Consider the following 13,642-nt stretch of genomic DNA (forward strand, 5'->3'; position numbering starts at 1 on the left):
TTAGTCTCTGTTCCCTTTTTTGAGCTGTTGAATGGTTGAAATGTCCACTCATATCCACTCATAATAAAATATGATGTAGCAACGCACATGTTTTTGTTTTTTTTCCTCTCTCAGTGTAGGAACAAAGCAGCTGCAAAACATTTCATAAATGTGCGTTTGACTCCTGGAGAATGCAAACATATATAGTCTCAGCCTTACAATACCGGCCTGAGGGCATTCATTGACATTACAGCAAACATCCTGTGAATGTGCGAACACACAGTGAGTGAACAGCGGTGTTTTCCCCAGCAGAGGGAGCCACAGTGTCGTTTTTCAAAGGGGGGATATGACCTGGCAACATCCCTCAACTCAGTCTGACCTTCAGCCTCCTGGTCACTGTGGCACTGGTTCAATTTGAATAGTTAAAACAACCACATCCCTGCAGGTGCTGCGAGGAGGAGAGTTAATGTTTCAACAAAGTTTAAAGCTGAATGATGATTTATTACAACCAAATGAATGGGTGAACAAAGAATAGCTGTGAGCATTCAGCACAGAAAGGCACGTTTTATGAATAGCTATGAACTAAGAAATAATAAAAAGTTAAAAGGATAGTTCACCCAAAATTCAAATTGCACTCATTATCTACTCACCCTCATGTCGACTAAGGGCTGGGAGAAGTTTCAGAGTTATCCGTGGCTTCTCTGAGTTACGGGGGGTCTTGGCGTAGCAGTGCATGTCCATATAACGGTTGCAAATGGATACCACTTTTCTTCGTAACAAAAAGACACACCAAAAAACATTTGCGATTTGCGCCGGCGCAAATAACGCGAGATTTGGACGGACCAGGAAGAGGAGCTTCCGCTACAAACAAGCTTGAAATATAGATTTTTTTTTTTTTTTTTTTCCAGAACAATTTCGCATTTCGGGGCTTCAATACAAGACGGACATTACATACGAGCAGCATAGAGGTATTTGGATGTTTTTTGATGTGTCTTTTTGTTACGAAGAAAAGTGGTATCCATTTGCAACCGTTATATGGACATGCACTGCTACGCCGAGACCCCCTGTAACTCAGAGAAGCCACGGAGGACTCAGAAACTTCTCCCAGCCCTTAGTCGACATGAGGGTGAGTAGATAATGAGTGCAATTTGAATTTTGGGTGAACTATCCCTTTAATAGAAATATAAATGTAAACCAAATTAAGTGACTTTATTAATCTAGTTTTTCTTTCATAAGTAAAACTTGATTAACATCATGGGAAGAGGTGGATTTTCCTGATGCAAATCCTCAATCATCATCATCATTCTTTATTAATGAGTCTTTCCCAGCATCTTTCAGTAAACACAGCTGAACGAGGGCGACTGAGTGCATCCCTCTCAGTCGGCGGCTCGACACTGGAATCCACTGTTGAATTCCTGTGGCAGACCCATCTATCACGCTGCAGGTTATGAACACACACACACCTCTCACCCCACCGGCGAGGCCAATCATTGCAGAGGTGGAAAGTATTTGAAAAGGAAGCTATCATTATAGGTATTACCGAGCTGTAGACACTGAAGGTGTGTAATATAATGCCATGGTTACAGGTTGTTTGCTCAAGTATAAGCTCCCTAAACAAAAGAGGTTAAGTTTGCATAACATGCAGGCTGATGTGTCCACCTATAGTCAGAATGCTGCCTTTGATTTGCTGCTTTTCTTTGCCATATATAGGAAGCTGAATGTCTATGGGCGTTGGGCTTGTGACACAACATAGCATGCAAATGTAGCTGGCATTTCATAACCTTAACCATTAATGAGCTGATAACGAAAGAGATTAATCGGATTTATTAAACTGATAATGTTTGTTTTTAAAGCTATCCACGGTCTTGCTCCAGTGTATCTATCTGTCTGATTGTATAAAGCTTAGACGACACTGTAGAGCCCTCCGGTCCTCAGAACAGCCCCTGTTGGAGGTTCCTTTTTCTAATTTTAAACAGTGGGGGGATCGTGCCTTTTCGATAGCGGCCCTGAAATTGTGGAACTCCCTACCCCCTGAATTACAGTTTTATTAATGACATGGCACTTTTTAAATCACATCTTAAAACTCATTTATTTAGACAGGCTTTTAATATTGAGTAACTTTTGCCTTTTGATATGCATTTTATCGTTCGTGTTCTCTTGCTTTTGTATCTGCTATGTTACTCAATGACATTTGTCACTTGCAGTGTAATTTCTTTCTGTAAAGCACTTTGATCATCTTTCTGATGTTGTAAGGTGCTATATAAATAAACATTATTATTATTATTATTATTATCAATAATAATAATAAAAAAACATTAGTTGCAGGCCCGGTTTGAGCAAACTCTTGCATCACAAGGCGATCATCGGTCGTAGTTTCAAAAGCACAAAGCATTCGGTTGTTGTCACAAGCACAACACAAAGGAACAGGAGCTGCAGGTGTTGAAGTGGAAAAGCCAAGACAGGAAAGACATGTACTGGAGAACCGGACACATTACTGAAAGGTTAAGGAGTGAGGTGTTTTATAAACTAGATGAACTTGTTGTTAACCTCCTCAACCTGATGCGTATCGTATATATGGAGCTGCTGGGTCTTCTTACCTTTCCCTGATGAAGTCTGTCAGCTCCTTGGAGGAAATTTGACCATGCTTCATGTTGTGGTAGAGCACATCGAAGCCATTGTTTTTTTCCCCCTGTATAGAAGAGACATAAAAAAAGAGGTGCAAACAGATCAGTATAACAACAAAGTCAATACATCCCGTCGTTATTGATCACAGGTTACCGTTAAGGCTTTTTCTATAAGCAGCGCTCTCATGGTCTGCACGGCCTCCAGCTGCATCTGCAGCAGCCGCTGGTCGACCATACACATCCTGGCCATGTCCCAGAGGCAGTGAAGGTTCAATATGTTTAACAACGAAGAAGAAGACAGCTCTACGGTCGGAGTATATGAAGTAAAAGAGCTGGTCTGTCTGTGTTGCCGTAACCATGCCACTGAGATACAGTGTCCTGTTTCACTGAGACTTTAAAAATGCAAACGAGCCTCTGAATAATTAATATGAAAGAGAATTTACAGGTTTCAATTGAAGGAAAAGTTTGATCATGGGAAGCTTATACACTTTATACTGTATTTATGGATACACTGAAAAATAAATAAAGACAATGAATGAGGAATAAATTGAATAAAAAGTAAAAACAGAACACCCTGAACACCCTGAACAAATTCAAGGAACAATTTCAAAGTAAATAGGAACTTGTTCTGAGGAACTTTCTCCATGACTGAACTGAACTATCATCTGGTTTAGAGCTATACCAATAAATCGGCTAAACTTATATTCGTTTATTGCAGATATACTGATGTCAGTGTATATATCTGCCTGTAAGTGCAGAACAGAAAGGCCAAACGAGGTTTCATTTAATTTAGAAACACCGTCACCCTTTAGTTAGTCCAACAGAAAGCGCTGACAAGTGGATTTTTGCAGCTGTGACATGCCACGCTCATATGTACGCAAACTCCCTAATATAGATACAAGTATCGTCCTCAGATATCCAGTCTATGTCTGTGATATAAGAATAGACTCAATCGGTCAATCAATCAATCAGATTATAAACTTCATTTATGACCTTTTCCATTAGTATTTGTGTTGAGTCTGAAAATGAAAACCTGTTGTTGTTTTTTACAGTGTTACAGTGGACAGATCAGGTTTACTAACTTTTTCTTTTTACTATAGGAGCACAGTGGCCCCTCAACTTAAAATTTTAGGAGCTCAAGCAGAAAATGTAGGAGCGCTCACTGTAAATTGACTTTCAAAGCAAATACCTTCCTTTTGATTTATGACCCTCATACACATTGGCCTGACACCTGTAATGACAGATACCAGATTCTTGAGTCGCACCCTTCCATGTTTCACCAATAGGACTGCCAAAAAATAATCATTTAAAAGATGCATCGAGATTCTTAATGGGACGATTCTGAATCGATGCAGTTATGTCACAATTGTTTTTGTGAAATTAACAGGTGCATGTTTAAGCAGGCTAGGCTTTTTCTCTTTCTTTGTGTGTCAGACTCCAAGGAAGCTGCTGTATTGTGGAAATGCATTCAGATGATATTTTCAATTTTATTTTATGTAACTAAAACGTGATCATATTTATCTGACTATTTATGTTAAATAATGAAAAAGCCATGTGTGGCAACATAGAACATTGAGGATGTGATGCATTGAGATGTATCGTATTCGAATCGAACTGAAATCGTAGACTGATGAATCATAATCGAATTGAGTTAGAGGCAGTCTCCGTTTCTAGCCCTGCTATACCCTCTACTATACTTGTCACTTGTGAGAAGAGAAGAAGAATCACTTCACTTCCTCCATTAGGCCGTTGTGTCAGCGGAGAGGAAACACACAAATCATGACTCCTTAAAAAAAAGACAAGATTATTTGTGAGAACAGATTTACACAGCCTCTGTCCTTCAGAATATAATGACAGCCAGAGAATTAATGGTTTTTTGATTGATTGCCATATCCATATCATAATTGTTGCTAGAGGAATGAAGCGTCAGTGCTTAAAGTCTCAAATAGGGACGACAAGGAAACTCAAACTTCACTTGAAAGTAGATAGTTTAACGCCTCCGCTGCACGACTGGTGTTCATCCTCATTCTTGTGACAGATATTTCCTGATTCCTGGAGCAAGTCACTGTCAGCAGTTTGGCACAACAGGCTACAACATGGGTTTTTAAGCCTTGTTTTTTTCCACACCGACAAACATGAAAGGTCATGACGTTTGTGTCACAATGAAACTCAGAGCCAGCTCCAAATAGGACTGTATTTACAGAGCAAATAGACTTTAAAAGAAAAAAAGCATCTTGCTTTGCCCCCAGGGAGGGAGAGGACCACTCAGATGTGTTTCCTGCCAAAACAACTGTTAAATACCTACTGTATGCATGAGATGTCAACAACAGGACGGTGACTTTAAACAAGACGTTTAAACCTGCATTATCATGCAACTACGAAGAACACAGAGTGAGGGGAAACATTGACAATTGGCCAATCAATCCACAAAACAGGGAAGTGACGAAAGTGAGAGCACGCACACACACACACACACACACACACACACACACACACACACACACACACACACACACACACACACACACACACACACACACACACAGACACACACAGACACACACGGCTCCAAACAGAGCAGAACAGCAACAGGAAGAAAGTCCATTCTGCGCAATGTCCATGTTCATGAGGAATGTGTTATCAATGAATACAAAGAAAAATAAAAACAAACACGGGAAACAGCTCAGGGCGTTTTGGACTTTTCACCAGGTTACAATACTGGAATTGATTCTTTCAACCAAAAAGAAAAGAAAAGAAATCCCACAAGGCAGAAGCCAAGATTGTAAAGACGTCACTTTAATCAGACCTGATGAAATATGATGTACAAGTTGACAGCAAATCTTTAATTCTTCTACTTATTAGCTAAACTGGGGCTGTATAACCAAAACCAACCATATGTAGATGAACAGCAGCAGGAGAAGAAGTGATACCAGAGTTTCTCAACATCCTCGTCTGGAGACTCATTGATGAAAAGTGTTTAATATTCCAACCACACGTTGTGAAATTCAGAAGTCCTCATTATGCTTGGATTTTTTTTTTTTTTAAGATGGAGAGGTTTTGAACCGTCTGCCCCACCCCAGAGGGGGACGACAACAACATCCTGAGAGGTTAGCGCACGTGTCAATCAAACGGTTTTGAGCAATAGCACAGTGTGCGGCTGAGACGGCTGGAGTTCATCACAAAACAAGGAGGAGAGAGCGAAGAGCGCGTCCACACGGTGCCAATATCATCACTCATAGAGACGCTACAAAACATAAAACTTACATAATGGCTGCGACACATTTCAGAGGACTCATGTGTGTGATTTGGGCTGAAAAGAAGCAGAAAAAAATGTAGGTAACAGCTCAGCAACCAGACATCTGACGTCATGGTTGAACGTGCACCAAAGCTCATGCTGTGAGGAAGAAGAAGAGTGGTCTCACTCATAAGTAACTAGACGGAAAAAACTAAACAAAACAGGAACCTCGCTTACTATTAAAACGGAGAGTTTTAATCCACATCAATAAACCACAGCTTCAGGTTATAGAGTAATTATTCAGACTCAAGCTAAACCAGCCTGTGCGCCTTTTCCTAGAAGAAAAAAAAAGCTACCAACACAATTCACAGAGAACTGAAGGTTCAAGGACCTCTTCACTGAAGTTATACAACAGCTACACAACAAGTGACAAAGCTTTGACTCTTGACTCTGCCACCTGTTTCCTGAGGACAAGTTTTACCCTCTTACTTCTAATAATTCCCGTTCCCCTTCTTGAGCAGCATTAACATACACGTCACAATTTGGTAACTGAATCTACCTCCTGTTGTCTAATACAAAAATAACATTTAGAAAATCACATAACTACTCCAAGTTAATATATGCCATGTATGTCAAATGTCTGTCAGATTGTTTCTGTGGTTTGTTCATTATTAGGGAGCCTTGTTTGTTCTTGTTGTGTCATGTATAAATGTATGTTTCTCATGTGTATATGTGAATGTATGTTTCTTATGTGTATATGTGAATGTTTATGTGTATGTTGTGGGTATGTCAGACCCCAGGAAGAATAGCCGATGCTGCTGCAGGTGCTAATGGGGATTTTAATAAAGAAAAGAAAAGAAACTTTTGAGTAATCAGTCGATACTTTTCATTCATTTTTAAGCCTTATTCTTTTTTTAAACAAGTAGGAATTGAAGCTTCTTAGATGATGACAAACCGGATCAACCTTTAGGTTTACACATGAAAATGATCAACAGACTGTCAGGAAACTCTATCCAGCTTCATGTCATCGTATATAAAGCACATAGCTCCTTCACGAGGCCACAGTTTCCTATGTCAATAAGACACTTCAATAACCTGAGAACGATACACAGGCTGTGGGATAATTAAACAGCTCAGAGCCGTCGCAGCAAAACATACCACACACACTGCTTCCAAAATATATGTTTTGTTTTCACACACACACAACAAGAGCAACAACGACATCAATGTAATTACACAGTGAAATAAACGCTAAAAAGAAAACTGTTACATTGACACGCATAATCGCAGATACCACCTTAAAGGACAGATAAACAAAAACCACAGCGCTGCAGTTTATCATGTAACATCTGCCATGCAGAGGAGGACAGGAATTTACTCTCTTTCTGTTCGAGCACAATACCAGTTTCAATATCCTGTGTGTGGGGAATCGAGTGTTTATGGCCTGACAGGCAGTAATGCAACCCATGACATGGAAAGGAAAGTCCTGGTTAACGGCTTCTAGCAACAAAAGGATAAATAAGATGAAGCCTGAGAGTCATTTAAAACTTCTACGTGAGCCAAAACTACTTCGTAAAAAAAACCTTATCTCATCTCATGAAGGTTATAATGTTCTGTTTTTGTTGAAACTGTTTCAAAAAGGTGTTGATTCACCTTTAAAGGGATAGTTCAACATTTTGGCAAATTAGCCCATTGCTATAATCCCTATTGTTTTAGGAGTAGGTTCGTTATGTTTAATTGTCGGTGCAAGCTATTTTTAGAATGGCGGAGCAGAGCCACGAGCTGCTCAGAGCTACGCTACGGAGGCTCATGGGATTTCTTGGTTTCCCTCATCAAACTCATCAAATACACAATCCAACAACTCCAAAACACTCTGGTGGACAAGTTGTGGCCTGCACATTCACCACGCTATGAGATAATAACAGAACGTTACAAGACAGAGTTGTTTTAGAGGTAGCGCTGAGCAGCTTGCGGCTCTGCTCCGCTGTTCTAAAAATAGCTTGCACCGACAATTAAAGGTAATGAACCTACTCCTAAGACTATAGGGATTGGGCCAATTTGCCAAAATGTTGAACAATCCCTTTAAGAGTCATTTTCAAAGATGTAGTTTGTGACTGTGTGAAACTGTATTACGTTATACGGAAAGGTGCTTCTGTTATTTAGACTGCAAAGTGTTCAGCATCTATGTGAGGTTAAAACATGCCAGTAAACAACCATGATTTCCATGTAGGAGTGTCACAATAAACTGTTTTTAATGATAACTGCGATTATAATACACGTAATACACTGTATTGTGCTCACGATACACATGTGATAATACTGTGATGGCAGATGTGTGATTGTTCCTTTTGTACAGTTATGTTTACAGACTCTCTTTGAGGCTAATTCATTCATCCAAAAGAGACGAAAGACACATGACAGACAACTAAACACAATTTTGAATGACAGCTAACTTTTTTTTCCAGATTTTCTGGAGATATCACAATAAAAATGTAATAGTGAATTATTCTGACACACCAATATGTTTTCCTTTTCCTTACTGCAAATATAAGGAATAGGAAATTAAGTCAAATAGCATTCACTCAATACGAACTGTGAGTGTTCAGAAAAACTTAAATAATTACAGATGTTTCATACCACAGTATACATAAACTCATCGGTATTCAGGCAGATTCAACAAAACCTACTCTGTCCTGGCCTCTTTTTAAGTCCCTTCTGTCGACTACATAGTATGAATTCCTCATATAATGGTGCAAAATGTATCATGTGGTTGTTAAGTGTGTGTCAGTAAGTTAAAAAGTTTTGGATCCAACAGCAGCAAAGTGAACCAAGAAAAGATATTAAACAGGATCAAGAGTGTGCCACTGCCAGCTAACGTGACTCATCCACTTCTGACCAAATGTTCAGGTGAGAGCAGCGGAGAGACGTACGAGTGAGTGAACACTTCCTCTGAGGAATTTGGGTAAAGTTAAACAAGAGTGTGTCTCTCTCGCTCTGTGTCTTGTAAACGGTGGCCTGGTGCAGCCTGCAGACCCCCTGAGCTCTGGGAGCCGGTAGACAGCGGGATGACATCAGAGTGTCTGCCCTGGGTCATGTGACCAACCGAGGTCTGGGAGCGGTGCACTGAGCTGTCGCAACTCATCAGTCCAACAGCAAGCAACACACACACACACACACACACACACACACACACACACACACACATACACACACACAGGCTGGGCTTTGTTTGTGCTATCAACACAAATGCACCAGAGCTTCACCATTACTACGTTACAGTGATATGATAATCCTACAACAGGTTAGTGTATCACAGCTATCCACCTCTATATTATATATATTATAGGGTAGATACATTGTAGTTTCTCTATGTGTATGTAATGGTAGGACTAAATAAGTGTTACACTTCCTCCTACTCTTTTTTTAGGATTCTTTGTTATTAGGAATGATGTTGTCTATGTGAGCTTGTCTGTTCATTTATTTGGTTTTCAAATCATGTTGTCTTTTGTCATCATGTCACATTTTTTAAAGAGACCACAAGGAGTTTGTATTTGGTTATAAAAGAGTCTCATATTAATGTGGACGAATCTACATTTCCACTTGTTAATGGGTCCATATTCGATAAATATATTGTTTTGTCTTAATAGTTGTTTTGGTATTATTATTTAGTGGTCGACTCGCTGCCTGGTGGGTCATGGGAATAACGCCGCTGGATCGCTAGTTGGCATCGTTTATGGTCGGAACTACGACGGTATCTGATTGTCTTCGAACCTTTGAGCATTTGACATTCTTGGCAAATGCTTTCGCTTTCGTCCATCTTGCACTGGTCCAAGATTTTCAGCGTGCGCGCAGAGGCTCATGGGAAATGTAGTGTGAAAACACTTACGCTTTCTGAAAGTCCTCGTAGTCCCTTTAATTTTTTTTTTTTCATACAAGCTCGTAATAAATTATGAAATTAAATGAACATGGAGGAGCTGGTGGAAAAAGCTAAATGACAACAAGCCCAACAACGTGAGACAGGATTTTTTGTTTCAAGCAAAAACCTTAAGTCAATGTTGACCAAAATCTTTTCACCCCTCTGGGAACGACTACACTGGTTCTCAAGGCTCAAGCTCAGCAAGACCTTCTTCCTCTGAGGACAAAGATGGTCGCTGCTCTGTTTGTGTATCTGAGGCTCGGTTGATGAAAGGGGGCCGACCGACTGAGAGGAAGTGCGTCATCATAGAAAACTGACCATCTCTTCCTATAACCCAAGTCTTTGCTATGTTATTTTATTGCAACACTCGACCATAAGGTTTGCACAATGAGAACCTATTAGACCACACACACACGCATACAAGATACAGACACCAGGGAGAAGACGGCTATCCTGGGGCTGTTGGCTCTATCAACACTGTTTGCTTATCACACTACCATCTTATTTTCCCATGACAGGCTGGAGGCGAACAGACTCCCACATTAAACATAAGCTTATCACAGATATAGGCCTGAAACTAGAGCATTAGTGTCTGGCTCTGCTACCTGCTGCCATGGAAATCCACCGACTGAGGCATTTCAGTCCAAGTGAGGACACTGACACATGGTGCACTTGTGCTACGAAAGCTTTTCATCCATAGCGAGCTAAAGCTACTCATGCACATTTAACACACAGAGAAAAAGGGAAATGAGACGTGCAAGTAAAAAACTGGTGAGCGGAAATGTTGCAGCCAGTGACCGATCAAGTGCTGCAAGTTAGACAGAAAAACAACATGCTTGTTGTACCCTGTGTCTGGCTGCTAAATCCAAAATAACTTGTTTATTCAGCTGAGGAGAGAAATTGTCTACATGTGAGATTCGATCCAAGATTGCATACACGGAAAAGAAATGTCTGTACAATGATTACACAGCAAAAAGAGGACAGGGTGAAGAGGTGTGTCTGCCTTTCTGTGTGCTGTGTAAAAGTAAAACTGAAAACTGACGGCCTAATGTGTGCATGTCTTTGTTTATGTATGTGTGTGTCTACTTGTGGTGATGATTTGTAGTCAAGTCAAAGGGAAATGGATGCATCTCCTAATGCCAAGTGTGTCGCCTGTGTGTGTGTGCGTGCGCCCTGCATGTTAAACACACAGCTGATCTTTGCCATCACTGGTTTCTCTTGTGGGCCACTGCAGGGCACAAAGGGCAGATTGAAGAACCAACCCCGTCTCAGCTCTCCTCTTTGCCATTTAGCTAATGATGAAGTCTCCCTTAGAAGAAAAAAAGACTTAAGAAATTGACAGCACTGTAACTTTCTAATTACTTCAAATGCATTGCTTACAGTAATGTAGTTTCCATTCAGTAAATAAGTTATTTATCAGCTTTGAAAGCAGGAAAGCTGTGGCTAAAAAAAACCAAACTCAAGCTCTATTTTCCCACGTTGGTTGAAGACAGAGATACTTTATGAATGGAGGTTATTTCAAGCAGAGGAACTAAATAAAATGCTATATGTAAAAGATAATATGTGTTTTTGACATCATGAAATATAATCTAAACACTACATATGTGCACATAACTTTTACGTAACAACCAAGCAAAGCAATAACACATTTATAAGCATACATGGCATATTCAGTCACCTATAGTTTACCTCTTGCTGTCATCCAAAAGCCTTTGATGTCAAAGTGTAAAACCTCAAACAAAGAGACTGCAGCTCACACGTTAGTTCAGGTATGACTCAGTGTGACTAAAAATATACAAAACATAACCCACACTTTCTGCAGTGGTTACAGTGCAGGACGTGACCTTAGGTTAGCTCTCATGAAGTTATGAGCTGAGTTGTTCGCACCATTGATAACACTGTTTTTATAGCTTTAGTGTTTTGGAAACAACAATAAAAACGGCAGGTGAAAGGCAGAGGAGGCTGTAAAGGAAATACTGCGGTTGTTAATATTTCGTTTTTTACTTCCCAACCTGCCATAACAGAGCCACGTCAAATAATTACCGGGACAGAAATGACCTTTAGGGGCGTAAAATAGACAACAACTGCACACATAAGTAATAGTAAAACAACCGCATTCACTATATTAACATAATGAGCTACGTGTCCGATACAGTGCGAGTGGTGAAACCGTGTTTTTCTTTTTGAAGCTGAGGTCTCTCCAACTCACTAAACATCTGGCCTCTCAGTGAAACTTTGTTACGGAAGAAAAATGACGCGTGCGGCCCAACGGGGCTGTGAGTGACAGGCGAGGCGTCCAATGAGATTCAGGCAACTGACCATCAACATTCCAAGCCAGCCCGAGCTGGCCAATGAGCGACAGCCGGGGGTGGAATCTTGGAGGTTACACGTTCGGTGGGTTCACACAGACAGAGAGAGGCCCAAAATCCCGGGGTGGGCAAAATAATAATCGCCGAAGAAAATTAACGATGGCCGGGGCCGGAGAGCGGCTGACCGGTGCCCAGAGTCTAGCAGCACCGGACCGGACAGCGGCCACTTTCACAAGAGCCGGCACGAAAACATTAGGCGACTTCCTCATGCAACTATTCCTAGCATGACATGGACATGATAGGGAGGGAACAACACCGTAAGAGAATAATAATAATAAGGAATAGCACCGGTGTAAACACGGCGAATAGAGAGAAGACACACCACCTACCCAGAAATTCTCTAGGAAGTAGGGCGTTATCATCTTGTTTTTATTCCTCTTCGCCGCAACTCGCAAATCCGTTGTAATGCAACTTTCAAAGCGTAAATCATCCGCCGTCCTCCCCCCCCTTGTTTCTGTTGTATCTGCCTTTCCTCCCCGTTTTCCTCCCCTTTCTTCTCCCTCCCCACCTTTAAACTCCACCTCCAGTCTATGGCTTTTACTGGCTTGCTGCTGCTGCGTCTCTCTCTCTCTCTCTCCCCCCCTACGGTTGGTTTCTTCCCGTGGTAGAGAGGGAGGCAGAGTGGCCGAAACAGCGCTACCAATGGCGGTTAAAAGACATCGGTCAAAACAACGGTGGGTTGGGGGGAGAAAAAAAATGGTGCTTTCAGGTGCTCCACGTTAACTCCAGCACTCATTCAGACTGAAGGTGTGGTAACAGGAATATCGATCAGGATAAACTGAATTAACCTTTTGAAGAAAAAAAAACAATTGTGAAAAGTTAATGTTTAAAAATATTATAAACCAAGTAAAATAAATAAATGAATACACAATATCCTCGATATAATATGACATAATGTGGATTTACGTTGAATTCCAGCCGGGTTGTGAATTAATTTAGTGCAAACTGCCTCCTAATCTTTATTTATGTATTTATTTTCAACGCAAATTCATAAATGCAGGCCCCTACGCGATTTAGTGTGTGTTTTTTTTGTCCTTGTTTATCATAATAATTTCGTGATCCTAATGAGTTGTAAATTTCCGACAGAGCTTGTGTATTTAAAGGCAACGCAGATTCCACAAATAGTGTTAAAAAAGGAAGTCAAACATGAATGCATAGTAAACATGCAGGTGGTGTAAATATTATTGCATGTCTGGCTGCCCCCCTCCCATGCAGCGTTTTGTGCTATATTAGGACACAGGCTCCATGTAAGAAAGAGAAATCACTAAGTGTGGGTGTAAACGTTCATTTTATTAGGTCTGCAAATTGTCCTGTTGCTACTACAAGCATTAAGACATATTAAAATCATAATCACACATTGCACCCACAAACGCAACACTAAAATCTAAGTTTGGAAGAAGATATACTCTTCGAGAGTCCTGAGCCTTGCTGATAAAAGATAGCATCAGCTACTGAGATAGCACTAACTTTCCTCCTCCAACATACGTGTTAAGCTGCAGATGGAAAAATGTTCTGCAAT

General features: G+C 40.6%; 1 protein-coding gene across 4 annotated transcripts in view; it reads right to left on the reverse strand.

Moving 5' to 3' along the window:
* The window catches only part of fcho2 (FCH and mu domain containing endocytic adaptor 2), a 48,195-nt gene extending 35,559 nt beyond the window's left edge, over nucleotides 1–12,636 (reverse strand). For all 4 annotated transcript variants that reach the window (XM_083984271.1, XM_083984270.1, XM_083984269.1 and 1 more), the window contains exons 1-2: nucleotides 12,453–12,636; nucleotides 2,577–2,668 (exon numbers count right to left, since the gene is read on the reverse strand). In XM_083984271.1, coding sequence (XP_083840397.1) covers nucleotides 2,577–2,668; nucleotides 12,453–12,485 — 125 coding nt within the window. In that variant the 5' untranslated portion in view covers nucleotides 12,486–12,636. The remainder of the gene's footprint in view (nucleotides 1–2,576; nucleotides 2,669–12,452) is intronic.
* Between the last annotated feature and the right edge of the window lie 1,006 nt (nucleotides 12,637–13,642).

Source organism: Trachurus trachurus (genome assembly GCF_905171665.1).
Source record: "Trachurus trachurus genome assembly, chromosome: 12".
Lineage (NCBI taxonomy): Eukaryota > Metazoa > Chordata > Actinopteri > Carangiformes > Carangidae > Trachurus > Trachurus trachurus.